Source organism: Ictidomys tridecemlineatus, chromosome 8, assembly GCF_052094955.1.
Source record: "Ictidomys tridecemlineatus isolate mIctTri1 chromosome 8, mIctTri1.hap1, whole genome shotgun sequence".
In the NCBI taxonomy this organism is placed as follows: Eukaryota; Metazoa; Chordata; class Mammalia; order Rodentia; family Sciuridae; genus Ictidomys; species Ictidomys tridecemlineatus.
The window spans coordinates 45,411,336-45,431,609 of NC_135484.1; the positions used below are offsets into that span (position 1 = coordinate 45,411,336).

At 36.0% G+C, this 20,274-nt stretch overlaps 1 protein-coding gene across 1 annotated transcript; it reads left to right on the forward strand.

Annotated features, from left to right (window-relative positions):
• Positions 1–275: 275 nt before the first annotated feature.
• Gprc6a (G protein-coupled receptor class C group 6 member A) lies at positions 276–20,034 on the forward strand. Its single transcript, XM_005336078.4, has 6 exons — positions 276–535; positions 2,893–3,196; positions 5,777–6,613; positions 11,742–11,954; positions 16,383–16,506; positions 18,727–20,034. The coding sequence occupies exons 1-6, from the start codon at positions 342–344 to the stop codon at positions 19,839–19,841; spliced, it is 2,787 nt and encodes a 928-aa protein (XP_005336135.2). The 5' UTR covers positions 276–341; the 3' UTR covers positions 19,842–20,034.
• The last annotated feature ends 240 nt before the right edge of the window (positions 20,035–20,274 follow it).

Consider the following 20,274-nt stretch of genomic DNA (forward strand, 5'->3'; position numbering starts at 1 on the left):
AAGAAATGCCAATATGACTCATATCCCTTGACATATCAATGCAGAAAAAAATACCATTACAGAGAAACCTTTGTTTATGATTATATCAGCTTTTACCTAGCTATCACATGTCTGCTATCATGTGTCTCCAACATTGGAGACTGTTAGAGTCCAATATGTTCTTATTGGTGCAAGAACTGTTTTTACTATCATCAAGTACCTGAGTATTGAGTGCTTCTGGCCTTGATAGTGTCTTATACCTTGCAAGGTGTTTATTAATGACATGGGAACCAAGCTGTTGGCATTCTGTGAGCTTAATGATTCCTAAAAACTCTCACGAACTGAGCAAATGAGATAGAATCATGGCATTATTAATGATACTAATTACCTGCTTCATGGCTATTCTTGCTACTTCCCAACCTTGTCAAACTCCTGAGGACTTTGTGGCTGTCACTTCTCCAGGACATATCATGATTGGAGGTTTGTTCGCCATTCATGAAAAAATGTTGTCCTCAGAAGACGAGTCCAGACGACCACAAATCCAGAAGTGTGTTGGGTGAGTAAATCTTCAAAAAGCACAGGTTTCAAGATCATGCCAAGAGACCAGATCATGTCATCTCTTTGCTTACACTAACATCTGAATTATTTTAATATCATTCAAACTCATATATATGTTTTCAAATTGCACGTGGTTAGTCATGCAATATTTGCTTGAAAGAGAGGTTTATTGGCCCTCTGCATGTAATTAAACAATCTCCAAATGCAGAGGCAAGAAATGCTTTGCATTAATGCATTTCTTGGATTGGGCTTTTAAAAAATAATCCCTGAGGTCCTTGAAAAGACATTGTAGTCTCTACTTCACCACAAGTGAACACAGCACATTTGTATACCTATCACCCTCAGCTTATACTCTGTTTAGTACATGGATTTATTATTTAATGTTTTATTTAAAATAGACTATGTTTACATTTTTCTCATGCTAACATTTTTGTCAGCACTGTGTTCATTTAATTCTTGAAATAATCTAATTCTTCCATGATAAATTATGACCCTCCTTAACTTGTCACTTTTTTCTTGATGAGCAGGTTACATTGTGAAGCTTAGTTACTGAAATGACATTCAATACAGTACAATGTGTAAAAGCAAAGCTTAGTGGAGGGTGCTACAGGTGCATTTTCTTTAAGGAGACCAGGATAGTTGAGTTCTAATATAAAATAATTTTGTGAATTTAGGCAAATCACTTAAAATCTTTGACTTCCTGTTTCTATTTTCTCATCTATAAAATAAGAGCCTGGTAACCTCTGAGGGCCAGGTAACACCAGTTAGGATTATTATGACAACCAATATAGTTAAAGAAACCATCATTTCTTTAACTATAAAATTCTCAGTTAACTATAAAATTCTGATTCTGTCTTGATGTAAGTTTAATCTCTTTTTTTTCCTGCTTATTTTTTTTTTTATTTGTAAGTACTGACCAAGCCCTCAAAGAATGTTTTCAGATAAATGTGATCCCATGTCACTCTAAGATTCCTTTCCGACATTCTCTCTAGAAATTTGGGTACTCTGTTATTGTCATCACAACTGACAAGCAGGAATCCCAGGGAATGCACAAAATAATTCATGAAGATTTCCAGAGCTGTTCATTGGCAACCAAAGAATGACTACAGTCAGAGGCTCACAATTGTAAGATGACAATTAATGGAGAACACTAAAGAGTCATTTGATCTGAAAAAAATTGATCTGGGGGAAAGAAAAATCCCTGAATTAAAAATCTTCTATCATATTGTCATTCATCAAGAGTACCAGTTCTCCTTAAACATTGAACTGCTACTTATTAAGTGTGTGTACATTACCTAGGTTCTATTCTAGGCACTAGGGATACCAAGGTAAAATATCAAAGAGGTTTAACTCATGTAGGGAACTCTAAAAATACTATGCAATTTAATTATCACACAATCTTTTACCATTCTTTCTCTCCTCCTTGTTTCCTTTTATAAATAAAAATTATAATGCTGATTTTCTAAACCTCATGTTTAGATAGTCCACAATGACAATCAGTAAGGTCTAAAATGCTTAACTTGTTATAACTTATAACAATAGAGAAACTTTAGAATATCAAAACTTTAAACAATAACATCTCTTCTTTCATAAAAAACACCCAATGCAATTTTATTATGTACTAGATACTACTTGTAATCATTTGTAGATGAAGTATCAGTGAATGAAATCACTACTAAACAATTCAGGACTCTGGAATAATCACAAATTGTGAAGTACATTGTATATGCTATCAGGCTGTGGAAATAGCTCTCTCTGAACTTAATCAGGGCACTTTGTCTAGAAGGCTGTTAGGCTTTTATCCAGTGCCTGATTAACCATTATGCCCTATCGTCCTATATATAGAACACCTATAAAAACAAATCCAGCAATTTTGCAAGAGTCCTACAAAATTTTATAGGTGTCCTCTATATAGAATAAAGGCATATAAGGGCTTAAGTACAATTCTTAAGAGTCTTATTCATCTAATTTCGAACTATAACTGATCAGTGTTTAAAACCCCAAAACTGGGTGTTTAGACTAACAAGCAACTATTTTGACAGCAATAAAATATTTATACTTAGCTACAAAAAGCAACAAAAGTCAGACAATTTATACTGCAGAATATTTAACTCTATTCATCAAGAAATCATTAAATCTTGTATCATATATTCTATTTAAGAAACTCTGGTTTCCAACATTGTCCTTTTTAAAGGTTTCCATTAAAAGTTGTATTAACATAAAAGTTAGACCCTTCAAGAGGTAAGCTTCACTTATCCAAAAATTGTCTGTTATAGACAAAGATGGGGAAAAAAGATCTCATCATAGCTGTAGAAGAACTGTGTTTTGCTTTCAAAAGTACTTGTTTCTCAACAGCTTTGAAGTATCAGCTTTTCTTCAAACGCTTGCCATGATACACAGCATTGAGATGATCAACAATTCAACACTATTATCTGGAGTCAAACTGGGGTATGAAATCTATGACACTTGTACCGAAGTTACAGCGGCAATGGCAGCCACGCTGAGGTTTCTTTCTAAGTTCAACTGCTCTAGAGAAACCGTGGAGTTTCAGTGTGACTATTCGAACTACATGCCAAGGGTTAAGGCTGTCATAGGTGCTGGCTACTCAGAAATAACCATGGCAGTCTCCAGAATGTTGAACCTTCAGCTCATTCCACAGGTACATTTTGTTCTACTTCTATTCACTAGTTTGGATCATGTTTGTTATTATAAGAGAATTAGGATAAACTGGGAAAACAACTTAGGGAGCTGTTTTTACATCAGTCAGGTCAATTTTTGACAATTTTAGCTTGATCTGGATAAGACACATACCTCTGAGGGATTCTACTGCCCTGCTTCCCTAATAGTATCCATTGGGTGCCGAGTAAGGAGCTATGGGGGTAATGGAAGACTTCTAGAGGAAGTGATATTTAAATATTCAAATTTAAATGAGAAAGGAATTTGGAGGAGGGGAAGAGAGTATCTAGTTGTGAAAGTACCAAGTACAAAAGTAGAAGAACAGCAAAAAGGTCGCTGTGCCTAGAGCAGTTAAGCAGAAAGAATAGGAAGGGATGCATTTGTAGAGAAGGGCAGGGCTGGTCATGTAGCATCTTGATATGATTTGCATCTTGTTCTGAATATGATGGAAAGACTCTGAGTAGAGTCAGTAGACCTAATTATCTCCCTGGAATGCAAGCCAATAATATGGAGTAAGCAAAAAGGTCTTGGAAAGACCAAAACAGATTATCAACTCTTGCACATTACTCAAGGTCAATCAAGTCCCCTTGGCTTTCATTTTGAGCCCCTTATCTTCACATTGCAACACTTTGGAACTCTCTTTGTGTTCTTTGGAACGCCTTGGAAAGGTTAGTGCTTTCTAACTTCAGAGAACATTAGAAGGCAAAAGTTAGAAAGAAAAAGGTCAGATTACCAAGAAGTGATAATTTGATAGAAATGAGCAGATAAAAAAATATATATATATGTGTGTGTGTGTGTGTGTGTGTGTATTATAATGAATGTGCATAATAATTCAAAATATATAACTTTCTGAATGCACAATAAATAATACATATACTCATGAAGAGATCCATCATATCATACCTTAGTGAAATTGGCAATAACAAATTTAAATGCAAAATGACAAAACACAAAGAATCATCTACAAACATATAAGATACAGGTTTTGGCTCAAAATTCCTATAATGTACAATGCTGCATAGGTGACAAATAGACTACTTTAAAAACTATTGGCAAAAGTAAAAATGTGAATTCAATATTACTCAGCAATAAAAGAGAATAAAATCATGGCATTTGCAGGTAAATGGATGGAGTTGGAGGAGATAATGCTAAGTGAAGTTAGACAATCCCCCCCCAAAAAATGCCAAATGTTTTCTCTGATATAAGGAGGCTGATTCATAGTGGGGTAGGGAGGGGGAGCATGGGAGGAATAGAAAAACTCTAGAGAGGGCAGAGGGGTGGGAGGGAAAGGGGGAGTATGGGGTTTAAAATGATGGTGGAATGTGATGGTCATCATTATCCAAAGTACATGTATGAAGACACAAATTGATGTGAATATACTTTGTATACAACTAAGGGGAAAAAAAACTTGGTGCAGAAAAAAAAAAGTGAATTCCATGATAAACAGCACAAAAGAAAAGGGAGCCCATTGATAGTGACTGATTCTGTTTAAATTTAACAAGAATCCTATAATTTGGAGTTGGAGTTGTAGCTCAGTGGTAGAGCGCTTGCCTAGTAGGAGTGAGGCACTGGGTTTGATCCTCAGCACCACATAAAAATAAAGTAAAGCACTGAATTTTTATAAAAGTAAAAAAAGAAGGAGGAGGAGGAGGAGGAGGAGGAGGAGGAGGAGAAAGAATCTTATAATTTTACAAGTAAAGAAATGTCTAGTAATTTTCCTAAGTTTATTGAAGCCAAGATTCTGACATTTTATTAAAGCCTATATTTTCTTACTATCATACCATATGCTGCTGTTAAGCAGTAAGGTAAGTGCCCTGGTGCTGTAGAATAATTCCCCCTAAAATAAAATCACCAAAGCAAATAAAATCATCAAGCAAAACTTTGCCCACATCAGATAGGACTCCCAAAATTCTGACACTTTTTTGACCTAATCAGAGGTCATAGAGCCACAGCTTACATATCAAATGTGGCTGTCAATCTAAAGAATATAAGAGTGAGATACTGTGTTGACAAAAAACTCAAAACATTTTATTTCTACCCCTTTACAGAAAAGTTTGCTTGCCCCTGGACTAGATGTTTACCTCACTAGATGATTTTACCTCAAATTATAGTTTAAAAAAGAAAGAAAAAAAGTTATGGATTAAATAGAATTTTGTATGTGCTGATATCCCGAAATGCATTTTGCTTCTTTGACTGACTACATTTTACCTGAATTTACCTCTAAGCTTTTTAAATAATTTGGTGTTGGCCCTGGCCAAAGATATAGATATAGGCAGATATAGTGATGTAGATGTAAATCTTAGAGCCTGAAGTCTTGAAGGAATTATGCTACATACAATATGAAATTATTAGAGAGCAGTGACACTAACTCATTCTTCGATGCTAAGTGTCATGATTTAAACTACTCATAGAGTAGGAATTCATTGAAAGGACAAGATAGAAAAGACCAGAGAATTTAGGGAAAGGCTATGGAAACTTACAAAAATCAAAGTAAAAAACACCCCTATGAACAGCCACCTGGATTTCATTGACAGTATAACTAAAAGATTCTGTCCATTTCCAGGTGAGTTATGAATCAACTGCAGAAATCCTAAGTGACAAAATTCGCTTTCCTTCATTTTTACGGACTGTACCCAGTGACTTCTATCAAACTAAAGCAATGGCCCACCTGATTCAGAAGTCTGGATGGAACTGGATTGGCATCATAACCACAGATGATGACTATGGACGATTGGCTCTCGACACTTTTGCAATTCAGGCTGCAGCAAATAATGTGTGCATAGCCTTCAAAGAGGTTTTCCCAGCCTTCCTCTCTGATAATACCATCGAAGTCAGGATCAATCAGACACTAGAGAAAATCATTGCCGAGGCCCAGGTTAATGTCATTGTGGTATTTCTGAGGAGATTCCATGTATTCAATCTCTTCAATAAAGCCATTGAAAGGAATATACATAAGATTTGGATTGCTAGTGATAATTGGTCAACTGCCACCAAGATTATCACTATTCCTAATGTTAAAAAGCTTGGCAAAGTTGTGGGGTTTACTTTTAGAAGAGGGAATATATCCTCTTTCCATGCCTTTCTTCAAACCCTGCACACATATCCTAATGACAATAACAAACCCCTGCGTGAATATGCCATCCTTTTTTCTGACTGTGAGCATGTCAAAGACAGTGATTTGAGTCAATGCATTTCCAACCGTTCTCAGGGGGCTTTAACCTACAAGGTTAAGGAAGATGTAAAAAGGAACTTCTTCATGAGAAATGACTTCCTCTGGCATTATACTGAGCCAGGACTCATACATAGTATTCAGCTTGCCGTGTTTGCTCTTGGCTATGCCATTCGAGATCTGTGCCAAGCTCGAGACTGTCAGAACCCCAACGCCTTTCAACCATGGGAGGTACTAACTCACATATTCAAGAAAATACCCCTGCTATCATTTATTTCCTTACCTTATGTTGCAAAGATTTATATCAACTGCTCTTAGTCTTATTTCTTTTATATGTAGAAACCACCAGTGTTTGAAAAACCTTCATTTCTATGTTGGTTTTTTATTCTTAAAGAGGATAGAATTATGTTTTACCCTCACCTGCTACTGACCCACCAAAGTTTTGTTTTTTATATTTTCCAGAAAGATTCTATTGATAGTGCTTGAACTTAAGGATTTTTCAATGCCTCCTATAAATTATCTCTCTTAATACTCTGAAAAACAAAAATTAGACCAGACAAATTTAATGATCCTTTTCATTATTGCTAAATACAATGGCATACACCTTACCTGTATTTCTTGGAACCACAAGGGCTTCAGATTTGGGAGTATTTGAGATTTTGGAATATTTGCATATGCATAATGAGATATCTTGGGGATTGGCTCCAAGTCTAAATGTGAAATTCTTTTATTTTTAAATATGCTTTATATACATTGCCTGAAGGTAATTTTATATGCACCTGCATTATGACTTCATGGTCAGGTGTGGATTTTTTTTTATTTATGTTATCATGTTAGTGCTCAAAAATTTTGTATTTTGTAGTACTTTGAATTCCAGATTTTCAGATCAGAGATGCTCCACCTATATTATAGAAATATTATGGTAAGGAAATTAAGCTAGGCAGTACCATAAATGTAACTCTGATATGGGTCTTCTGATTTCATACTTTGTTTTTCACTGTGTTGATGGTGGTTTAGAATCCAAATACCTCCAGTTTTCTTAAAAGTCCATGAACAAAGCACTTAAAAGTAAATTGCCTCTGTTAATGATGATAAATTTTGCTCATTAGAAACAAGTCTCTCAATAATGGGTACTTAGAGCCATGTCTATATGTCTTGAGGCAGAATATCACAAAATACAGGTATTTTATATTTATAAGAGAAAAGAAAGTAAAATAGAATAAAATTCATTTTTTGATCATATAAATGCATATCCAGGAAAAAGTTATTTTTATTTTAATTATTTTTACTTATTTTTCTTTTGGTGTTGGGAATTGAGCCCAGGTCCAAGCATGTGCTCTACCACTGAGCTACACTGGTAGATCTGTAATTTAATCACTTACAAAAGTAAGCTCCAAGTTCTGCTAAATAGTTGGGGAAAATCTGGGAAAGTATTTTAAATCAGGACTATATCTCCAACATTTTGAATAAAAACTTCAGAAAGTATAATTCAAATCTTCTAAAATGTTTTATTTAAACACTAGGATTCTGGGGTCATTCTTGATGCCCCCCCCCCACAAAACCTGTTAATCTAGAAACAAACAGAAGCATATTTAAAAGGAGAATTAGAGGGTGACTTGCTCCTTTGATCATGATGTGAGTGAGCCACATCTGGTCAATGCCAGATTCAGTAGGACAAATGACACAAACAATTGTTGTTTTATGAAGAAATCTTCACAGATAGAAAATTCAAAAGATCATCAACATTTAAGATCCCTAATCAAGGATAAATCCCTAAGGATTACTTTATCTTAGCAAAATTCACTAATATTTAAAGGACATTTTAGATTCAGATAATTTTAAGAGGTTAGTTTTTCTTACCGTTTGAGGGTGGTATTTACTTTGGCTGTATATTTGGAGATATCTGTAGCAGTAATCAGGGACAGCAAAGTCATATTTGTTTTACTTCAATAGATTTTTTAAATGTCTTTTCATAGCAATATAGTTATACATAATGGTGGGACTTCAACAGATTTTTAATGCTCTTCTCATGTGTGTGAGGATACCATTTCCTTGTTATGACTAATGATTTGGTTTTCTTTTATTTCTGATTGTATATAAAGTAGTAAGTGGTATACATGGGGTGACAGAATGTCTAATAGTCATGTTTATTTATCAAATATTTGTTGGTTGTCTCAGCGTTCTGGGCATTCTGTTGAGTGCTGAGGATATAGATCCTGGAGAACAATACAGAATTCCCTCCTTAATCTATCTAGTGTGGGATAAAATCAAATGATTATAGAGCCGATTACAATGCAGACTTATGGGGGACTAGGGGTATGGCTCAGTTGGTAGATTGCTTACCTCACAATGCAGACTAATGCATTACAACAGTTCAGATAAACATGAGATGGCAGAGAGACATATCATTGAACTAGTTAGTCCAGTATAAGCATTCAGAGAATATTCTCAAATATGACATCTATGGTGAATGCAAAGGATAGGTTGGAAAGAAACACTTCAGCAGAATCCCATACAGGAGAGAAAGCACGGCATGAGACAGGAAGGGTTCATTAAAGGCACATTAATGAACCCTGTCAATCAGGATTTCTTGGATTTTAAAGTGCAGTTGAATTACCTGGAAATCATATTATACAGATGTTAATTCAGTAGTTCTATAAAGGGACCCAAAAGTCTGCATTTCTAACAATCTCTCCAGGGATGTTGATACTACTGACCATCCTTCAAGTAGAAAGTTTGCAAACTATGTTTAACGTTTTGGACTATAGAGAGCAAAAAGGTGCCCATTAAAGGTATTTTTATGCAGGAGGGTGATTGATCTATTTTCCAATTGTAGAAAAGGCATCCCAACTGCTGTGTGAATTGATTAAAGGAACACAAGATTAGAAGAAGGAAAGAACCAATTTGATAATCCAAGCATAAGAATGCCTTGTTCTACAGGTGTGACAATAGGATGGAGACATATATACATAGATATTTAAAAAGATAGTTGAAGAGCATTTGGAGATACACTGAATGTAAAAGATGACAGACAGAGAGCAGCAAAGACATTGCAAATGATTCCCAATTTGGGCAACTGATGCCTTTTGCTGAAATGGGAATAGAGGAAAGTGGGGGTTTGGTGGGGAGAAGAATATTAAGCACTTCATTTTGAAGACATTGAATTTGAAGAACTTATGAAATATGCAATGTAGCCATGATGGTCGCATATGAGTCTTGAGGTTAGGAGAGATGTGAGAGTGATTTTGCAGTGGTAAGGATAGTAACAATTAACAATTTAAGTCTTATGGTTCTAAGTACGGATATCTATCATCTCTAATCTTTATAATATTAGGGGAGGTCTATAGGACTCATTCTTTAATCTCCATCTTAAAGAAGTAGTGAGAGGACCAAGTCTTAGAGCAGTATAAAGATGAAGGGAACTTCCAGAATAAAGTTCTGTCCTGTGGTCACTAACAGTTAGCAGTGAAATTCTCATGGCTTAGTTCAGTGTGCTTTCTATTATGTCACAGAGAACTTCACCAAAAAAAATTAATTAATTAATAATAATAATAATAAAAGACACAATTCGAGCACAAGAGAAAAATGTAAGGCTTCTTCCTCTGCTTTTCTTAATTTGGTCACATAGATACCTCTTTCCACAAAAAGCTTAATTATGAAGATGAAGCAGATATCAGGGCAGACAGGGAAATGGACACAGGATCAACCATAACACCTTAGTCAGTGTAGCCTACTGGCCTTATGTTCTTAAAAGCAGGATATTACCATACAGAGGTGAGTTATATAATAATTAAAATGCCATTCCTAGTCTTTGAATTCTGTAATGTCAGTTCACAGTGAAGTTCAGAGTTTCCATAAAAAAGAAATTAATAAATGATAGAAAAAACATTTAATAGTTTAATAACTGGAATGTTAATGTTCAAAATTCATCTTGATCTAAAGCAAATGTTCTATCATATTTAATGAGAAATGAGTTACTGTTTTATTTGCCTTTATCCTCTTTCCTGTAAGAACAAGCATAAAATTGTGCAAGTTTATATTTACATTACACAATGTTATCATTATTTACAGAACATACGTATGTCAGAACTTTACCCTGGAAAGCCTAATTAAATACAGGGTAAAAAAACAGATGGAAATTATAGTTCAAACATGAGACTGGAAGAGGATATGCTCCCTATAGAACTGAATTACCAGGACTTACTTGTGCATATTGTTTAAGGAAAGAACAGAATTAAAACCAGTACACAGGTAGACATGAAAACATTGAAAGCAAATCCTTACTTATTCCTTCATTTTGTCTCTTTCATTTTTTTCCAAGCAATTCTCAAATAAAAATGTTTTTGGTTAGTTCCACCATGTTATATCTGATATCCTACTTATTTAAAGAAATAAATTTACATTCACCAAAAGAAGTAGTAAATCTGTAGGGACACATAATAAAATCAATACACAGGTATTTTGTTCAAGTGGACATGATTATCATAGCTAATACATTTACCTTGAAATCTAACTTGATTTTCTTATATTCCATTAACCAAAAAAAAAATGAAATGTTAAAAAATATCCAAAGTGAATAGAATAGAATAGTTCTATTCAGATAGAATAATTTCTGCCTCATTCCATAGATTTCCAATCCAACATGAATGGACCATAATGAATATGTTCAGAGAGGGCATTTACTTAGCTGTGCTTATCTAGCAAGTTAGTGATGGAGCCAGAACCCTGACCTATTTTTCCACATTCAACTCCAGTGTTCTTCCCCTGCAGCATGAGCTCAGTGTGGCTACTCTGTCAGCAAAACATTTTTTCCAGTTCTGTCACATATCAGTTTTCACTATACAAATTGGATAGCAAGGCAAGTAATGTTTCTTTCCTCTCTGGTTAAAAAATCATTTTATAAATTAAAATTTAAAATAGAATTTAGAGGTCATTTGTACACTAGACACAAACATAAGAATAATTAAAAATGATAAGTCAGAGAGTAATTGCAACTGTCAAGATCTCGCCATTAATGGGGAATAGAACCAGAATTAGAGGCCATGCGTCCCCTCAGACGATCCGTTCTGAAATTCTCAGATTTCAACTTTATAGGCTGCAGTAGCTACCACCATAGAAACTAACTTGTTTTTTCAAATCCATATAGCAAAACTTTGGCAGAAATGAGACCAGAAACCAAGTGGATTCATTCTTAAATTATTGCCAAATGGTTAAGAATGTCCTTCTCAGTGATATGGAATCTTCTTTTTATTTTCTCATTTTTAAGTGATACTCCTTATGATGCAGTGTTGTAATTGGGATAATGGGTCTACTGACAATGTTCATGTTCAGCATTTGTTTCCGTTTTTATTTTTTACAGCTACTTGATGTGCTGAAAAATGTGACATTCACTGATGGAGGGAATTCTTTTCATTTTGATGCTCATGGGGACTTGAATATTGGATATGATGTTGTGCTCTGGAAAGAGATCAATGGCCACATGACCATCGCCAAGATGGCAGAATATGACCTACAGAATGATGTCTTCATCATCCCAAACCAGGAAGCAAAAAATGAATTCAGGAATCTTAAGGTAATTTTACTTTAGACTGCTTTGTAGCATTCCAATCAATTGGTACCTAAACCTGAAAAGCCCTTGGCCCCACCAGGACCTCCCATGCCCCTCCTATCTGTTCATTGTCCCCTCATTCCCCCCTTAAATTCTGAAGTCATCTAGTGTAATGCTTTCTTGTACACACTCTCAATCTCCTCTGTCTTATCATACTGATTAGATCAAAATGCAATTTAAAAAAAAACAAAAAAACAAATTAAATCCAACTATTCTGCCTAATCAGAGTTGCTCCTATGTGGCTGAGCTTGGCACAAACAATGAAAGCAGAAAGAGAAGGAAAAAAGACATGTTTGTTCACAGGTCTTCAATTTAAATTCATGATATCCAACCTCCAAAGGGGCCTTACTGCTGACAGCATTCACACTGCGGCCTCGTTGGTTAACTCACCTGCTTTGTTGGATAGCTATTTTGTTTTTTCTTCTTTTCTCTGACATCAATAGACCCTTTTCATTCTCATTTTCAATTATTCCTTCTTTCTATTCTACCAACAAAACCAAGCCTATTGGAAAAGTGTTCCATATTCCCCTGTAGCTCATCTGTGACCATATCCCCACCGTCTACCTGGCATTATGGTAGCACCTAGGGCTCCTAGCTGAAGCCAACTCTTCACTTCATATCTAGGCCTCATCCCCTTCACTTATTGCCACATCTTGCTCTGGTAATTTTGTATTGTCTCCTGCATCCTCAATTATTCTTTCCTCGGGGTTATTTCCATGATGATATAAATATGCCATTATGTTTTTCTCCCATATTAAAAGAAGAAACAAACTGCATAGATTCCCCCCCACCCCTGCCATGTTCTCCTCTACACACTACCCATTCCTGGATTTCTCTTTCATCAAAATTCCTTGAAGCAATTAATATATTCACTGGCTAAATTCTCTCCTCCCGTTCTTTTGCTTAACTATCTCTGATCCATCAAAATGGTTTCTGTCTAGTTCACATCATACTCCTTGGTTTTCTTCTATGTCTCTGGCTCACTACTTCTTAGTCTCCTTTGCTGGTTCCTCATCCTTCCTACTCAACACTAGAGTAACCAGGGCTCAGAATTACTCTTCTCTGTTAATACTTTTCCTTAGCGATCTGACTAGCTTGTGGCCAAAAATAATGACATTATATTGAAGGCTGATGACTCCTAGATTTTAGTTTTCTGACTTTTGACCCAAATAAATGCCCAACTGCCTAATTGACACCTTTAACTGGATCTTTATTGTTCATTTTAGCTTTAATATCTCTAAAACAGAACTCTTAATGTTATTTTCCAAATCTACCTCATCTCAGTAAATGGCAACTCTCTTTTATTAAGTTGCTGGGCTCTTGGTCACCTCTCTTTCTGACACACTCCATATCCAATGAAAGTTTAATTTTCAGAACGTGTCTAGAATATAACCACATTTGACTCCTAATTCTGTTGCTGCTGATACCTTGCTCTAAGCTACAACCATTTCTCACCCAGGTTTTTGTAGCAAAGTTTCTCACTGCTTTCTGTCTTCACTCTGACCTGTTTCAGTCTGTTCTTAAAACATGGTGATTCTGTAAATGATAATGCTTCAGGTTTGGGGATATGGCCCAGCAGTAGTGCACTTGCCCAGTCAGCACAGGTCCTGAATTTGATTCCCAGAAACACACACACACACACACACACACACACACACACACACACACACAGTACTTTGCTTAGAACACTTTCATGGAATTGTATTTCTCTGAAGGTAAAAAGCTAGTCTCTTTAAAAATACTACATGACCCTGCCCCAAGTCCTCCCCAACCCAACCTCATCTCCTGTTACCCTCCCCTTGGTCTGGACCCCTTGAACAGTTCCACAGAACTCCTGCCCTGTTTCCTTCTCCTAGTACAAGGGCTTTGTACTTGCTATTTCCTTTTCCTCTGATAATTTTCTCTGACATCCATGTGGTTAACTGTTTCACTTCCTTTCTCTTTTCTGAAAAGTCACCTTCTCATTAAGGCCTTTCCTGGACACCCTATTTAAAATTGTGCCTTCTGAGCTGGGGATATAGCTAAGTAGTAGAACACACACCCAGAATGTACATATCCTCAGTTTGATTCCCAGTACCACAAAAGAAATCGCAATGCCTACTTAGCACTTATCACTGTCTCATTCTGTACATTTTGCTTATATTTTTAATCTTGTTTATTGTCCTTGTTGACTAGGACCAAAAGTCTATAAGAGAAGGGATTTCTGTCTCATTCCATACTGTGGCTCCAACAATTAAAACAGTTCCTGACATAAAATAGGCACTTAACAAATGTTTAGTAGATGAAAGAATTAGTTGAATAATGCTGTAAATCTTTTCCCTTAATCAAATTTCTACTACCAGAAGTTTCAATAAAGCAACAAAATACTTTTTCCTTGGAAGTCAGAAATATAACTCTTGTTTTACTGTTCAAATGCCATCTTCATTATCACGGCTGTCATTCTTGCAGCTACATCATGAACTCAGCCCTCTGCTAAACACTGGAACTCATACAGAATCCTCAAAACCTTTGTAACTCACTTTCTTATTGAATAAAGAGGATTCTCTAACAATTTTTGCAAGAAGCACTGATTTTGATTGTCACCGAGACTTATTTCCAGACTCTATACACATTAAAGGGTAAGTGGTAGAATGCAGGAAACTGGGAGAGGATTTTAGTGACTAAATTGAAGGGCTGACCACTGTGAGGAGAGGGACACACCTTCCTTGCTGATGAAGACACCCATCCTATCTCAAGGACATAACAAAAACCAACAATACCTTAGATCATTTGGTCCAGTTTCAAGATCTACTTGTCAATTTCCAGGTTAGATGGTGAATCAAAATTTCTGATAATTCACCAAAATTCATAGTTCAAATTATCAGACAATTTAAATCTACTGTTATCCGAGAGCTATCCTATCAGACTTTGCAATGTCTTTGCTGTCTCTTGATGTGGAGGGAGAGAAAGGACTATGTTGCTAGGGAGGGAGACGGCACTTTTATCCTCAAATGACGCCTGGCCTTATCTAATACTTAAATTCCATTGTTTTCTCTAAGCATCCTCCAGGAGAGTGGACATCTCAGATTAAAAAGTTTGCCCTGGAAAATCCTCAAGGCATATCTATTTCCAAATGAAAACTCTCCTGGGATAAATTTATTGAGAAAAAGAAAGCCAGTGCTTGTAGACACAGGATTACTGTATCTTGCTTGCTTTTCTCAGTCCCAGATTTTATTCACCTTCCAGAGAAAAGACTGGTTCACTTAATATGCTGACGGTGTTTCAGACTCAGCAATAACCCTTTAGAGAATCTTGAGAAAACCTCAGTTAACCATTCTGCTTGACTTCCCAGGGGAAAAGTTAAATGATGACACATATGTATGTCACAAGATGTGCCATGAGAAAAGGATTTTGGATGGAAAATTCTATCATAATCTAAAGGGCAAAGAATGATTGGACCAGAAGTAAAGGATTCCATAAGACTAGAATGCTGCTTATGATTCATGTTGCAACATGCAGAATTATAACCTAAATTATCAGTATGATTTAAATACTCTTTATTTACTTTAGCTTGTCTTTTTAACTAACATGCAATAGTTTTAAGCACAAAATATTCTATTGTTTGGGTTTATTTTTTCTTGTTTTATTTCATTTTTAGAGTGAGACTGGATATGTCCCTTGGACAGTATTATAAGAATATTTTCTAAAGAGTATAAGTCTAATAATTTACTATTTTCTTATATAGTAGAGCTAATTATTCAACATGAGACTGGAAATTTCCAGACCATCATTTCTTGCTTCAGTTCTATGACTGTTTGCCATAGCCAAGCCAGGGAATCTGCTGGATTATGGCTGGGCCAATTTAGCTGCCAATTGACCTAATAAATAAGCAAAAAATGTGAAAAGGAAAGATGGATTTTATGCAGTTTGATCAAACTGGGGAGAAGAAGCTAGATTGCTTCTCTTCAGGTCCTGCAGGACTGGTTACAGTTTATAAAAACAAAAGCCAGGAGGTACATATATGTAGATTTAGAAAGGCTGTCCCAATCACAGTGTCAGTTTTAGCCTCCGTGACATCTGCAGGGGCAGGGTCTGGGTTTTCAGCTTTCTTTCTCATCACAAAAGACTTCTCACCTCTGTTTCACTACTGTGCTTCTCTCTCTTTGGAAACTGTCTGAAAGAGCCAATTTCCATAATTTGCTTACAGAAACTACTAATAGGACAAAAATTGTGTTCTTTCTCCATCTGAAGGATTTCATATATTTTAAGCTTGTTCAAATACCTGATGATAGCAAAAGAAATTACTTAATGCTATGAAAAAGATGAATATTTTTCCGTAGTAAATGTATTTTTAAGCCAAAGTTAATTCTTTTACAAAAATATATTTGAGATTTCTTTTCACTTTGATTGTAGCAAACATTATCGAAATGCTCCAAGGAATGCAGTCCTGGAGAAATGAAGAAAACTACAAGAAGTCAACATATCTGCTGCTATGAATGTGTGAGCTGCCCTGAAAATCACTACAGTAATCAGACAGGTAATAGCAGTCACTGCACACAGTGACACAACTGAGTTATTTCCCTTAAGCTGATTTTTCTTTACATGAATTTTATTTTTGTTTGTTTCTTCACTTGAAAAGATAAAAAAAAAAAGGCTTCCTATGTTCCTGCTAGATTAAATTCCTGTGAAATTTCATTTTATCTTGGTATTTGCTCTATTATGTCATCAGATGCATATGACTAATAAATAGTAGAGTTGTAAAAATAATTTTACTTCTAAGGGAGAATATTATTTCCTCATTCAGACTTCATTATCAATAACTCTTAAAACAATGCAAGTTCTCTGTCAGTTTTTGTCTGTGTACCCATCCTTATACAGACATGCTTGATTTGTAAATGGGGCACAGAAAGTACAAATAAATAAATATTAGATTAACTAAATTGAACATGATAGACACCCAAAAGCTCTTAGAGTTAAGAAATAGCTGTGCATAACCTGGAAATCTTAATAGTCTTAACAAGAGAAAAGAAGTTAAATCTAAGAAACAAGAGGGCCCACTATTAACAGAGATAAGGTGCTAATCACTGATTGTTTGCCAACCTTATTTTTATCAATTGGACAGGATCAGAGCAGAATACACCTATTAAAATGCAAGAGTAAAATCAGAAGCCTTAGGAGCCCTAAAAAGAACTATCGGCACTTTCGGCAGCATTAAACTTACTTTAAAAAAAAAATCATCCTTTGGTTAATTGCAGCATTCCTCATTGTCATATATGAAAACTAAGAACCCCAGAGCTGGAATAGTCCCCAGATATGTATTCATTTTTTAATCACCTTCAAGGAAGGAATATGCCAATAGAAATATTACAATATTTATGTTCTGTCATTGCCTTAAAAAATGCCATTTAGCTCAACCTCAGAGCTATTTTTCAAGTGAAAGAATTTTTTTTCTTTTTTAAAGAAAGTAACATTTATTTCTCATAAAGAGGTGCAGGAGTCCAATCTGGATGCTATCTTTTGATAACCAAAGCAAGTTGATTCTAAACACAAGTGTAGAAGACTGAGGAAAAGCAAGAAGTTAGAGTAGCCTGAAAGGACATGGTCTCTTCATCTCTAACACACAGCTCTCATGCATGGACAAGACCTTTCCCTGAACAAATGAAAGGGCAGGCTTTACTAGCTGTGGTTAAGAAGAAACCAAAGAGTACGTTTGTAATAAAATAGAATTTTTAAAGAGCAGGAGGTTAGAAAGGTCAGGAAGTTTATAAACAAAAACACTTTAAGGTTAATATAGAAAAGAAAACAGAAAGTTTAAAACGCTGGGCACTTTCTACTTTTGTGGCGTGTTTCCAAATGGATGCTCTGGGGGAAAGCTTTTAGGAAGCAGTTGGAACCCATCATCTTAATGTTGTGGTAATGGAGAGCAAATGCGAGCCCATTCCCACAGACTCCATCTGACATCAATTATTAATTATTCGTGTTGCCCTGCTGTCAGAATCAACATAAATACTGTTCAAGTTCATCACTGACAATGTGAGAGGCTCAAATTAATTAATCTCTGGGGTTGGGGATAAACTTCAATTCTTCCTCATCTGTTGTTGATTATAATCTCATGTTATCTCACTTTGAGGAAGAAGCTTAAGGATTTTGGGTAACTCAGCCATAAAGCCTCAGGTTTTGAAGGATCTGCATTCTTATTTATAACAGCATTCCCACCTGTTATGGCCCAGCATGGAATCTAATTTGTGCAACAAATGCTCTGCGTGTAGTACCACAATGGGCAGAGTCTTTTTTTTTTTTTTTTTTTTGAGAGAGAAAGAGAGATTTTAAAATAGGCTCAGGAAATTCAGTTAGCTTGTTCAAGGAATTATAGGTGGTAGAGAGATGAAAGGGACTTGAGCTATGTCTGGTTTCAAACCCTTTATTCTTAATAAGGTCCCTGAACTGCCTCCAATAATATCATATAATGCTAGCATCTATCCTGAAATATAAATTTCCTAAAAACTCATATCTCTGATAACTTTCTCTTTTTTTTTTTCCTTTTCTCCTTGCCTCACCTTTACTCTTTCTCTTTTTTTTTCTTTAGTGTGGCGGGGGGGGTCCTATGTGTGTTTTATTTTACTAAAGAACTAATGTGACAATTACCTGTTTGGGTTTTCTAGTCAGGACTGGTTCTGTGGACAATCACCACGGACAGTTGTGGATAATCACCTAGTTTAATTGTTTGCAGTGTAACTGAATCTCCTCTGCCTTTTAGATATGGATCACTGCGTATTATGCAACAACGAAACTCACTGGGCCCCTGTTAGGAGCGCTATGTGCTTGGAAAAGGAAGTGGAATATCTCAACTGGAATGACTCCCTGGCTCTTCTGCTGGTGGCCCTCTCCCTCCTGGGAATCATATTTGTTTTGGCCATTGGCATAATATTTACAAGAAACCTGAACACACCTGTTGTGAAATCATCCGGGGGATTAGTGGTCTGCTACGTGATCCTGCTTTGTCATTTTCTCAACTTTGCCAGCACAGGCTTTTTCATCGGAGAGCCACAAGACTTCACATGCAAAACCAGACAGACGCTGTTTGGAGTGAGCTTTACCCTCTGCATCTCCTGCATTTTGATGAAGTCTCTGAAAATTTTGCTAGCTTTCAGCTTTGATCCCAACTTGCAGAACTTCTTGAAGTGCCTCTATAAACCTATCCCCATCATTTTCACTTGCACGGGTATTCAGGTTATCATTTGTATACTCTGGCTCATCTTTGCAGCACCTACTGTGGAGGAGAATGTGTCCTTGCCCAGAGTCATTATCCTGGAATGTGAGGAGGGATCCACACTTGCATTTGGCACCATGCTGGGTTATATTGCCATCCTGGCCTTCATTTGCTTCATATTTGCCTTCAAAGGCAGGAAATTACCTGAGAATTACAATGAAGCCAAATTCATAACATTTGGCATGCTTATTTACTTCATAGCTTGGATCACATTCATCCCTGTCTATGCCACCACATTTGGCAAGTATTTGCCAGCTGTAGAGATCATCGTCATTTTAATATCCAACTATGGGATCCTATGTTGTACATTCTTCCCCAAATGTTATGTTATTCTTTGCAAGCAAGAGACTAACACAAAATCAGCCTTTCTTGAGTTGATTTACAGTTATTCTTCTCACAGTGCTGGGAACCTTGCTATGAGTCATGCTTCACTGGACTCCATTAGCAGCAATATCACAACGACTCATCCCAGTCCTCGTGGAAACTCTGCAGCCTGGCAGAAAAGCAAAGATCTTCAGGTACAACCATTTGCACAGACATGCAGAGACAATGGGACAAAGGTTTCAAAAACTTTTCCTCGGAAAAGAATTTCAAGTATATAAACGAGTCAATAGAAGATGTCACATTTTGGAATAAAATGTTTCAAGGGTCTTTGTATCTAAGATGTGCATTTATTTTCCCAGCAAATATGTGTCATGTATTTTCTTCACTGCTGTCATCTTCACCAAATTTGAGCTAAATACCCATTCTGTACAATCAGCTATCAATAAAGAACATAAAGTCTCTAATCTGAAACTGCCTTCATTCTTAGCACTTCCATTGGGCTTTATCTTACTTCTCTTTCCTACTAGGCACATGGCTAAAGTATCACTTCTATTCCAAGTTTGACCCATAATATATCATCCTTGTTCCATCCTCTGCCACTTCTTCTCAAACCTCTTCACATGAGCTCTCCTCCTCTCCTAAGCATCTTTACCCTCCCCATTCTACTGCTCAGTGCAATTGAACTAGGATTTTTGCAATTATCATGTGCCC

Bases quoted from the DNA above. Each gene is read 5' to 3' on its own strand.
- Gprc6a (XM_005336078.4), top strand. From the start codon at position 342: ATGGCATTATTAATGATACTAATTACCTGCTTCATGGCTATTCTTGCT. The intron at 536-2,892 runs GTGAGTAAATCT...GTTTCTCAACAG, and splicing joins CAAATCCAGAAGTGTGTTGG to CTTTGAAGTATCAGCTTTTC. The intron at 16,507-18,726 runs GTAATAGCAGTC...TCTGCCTTTTAG, and splicing joins TCACTACAGTAATCAGACAG to ATATGGATCACTGCGTATTA.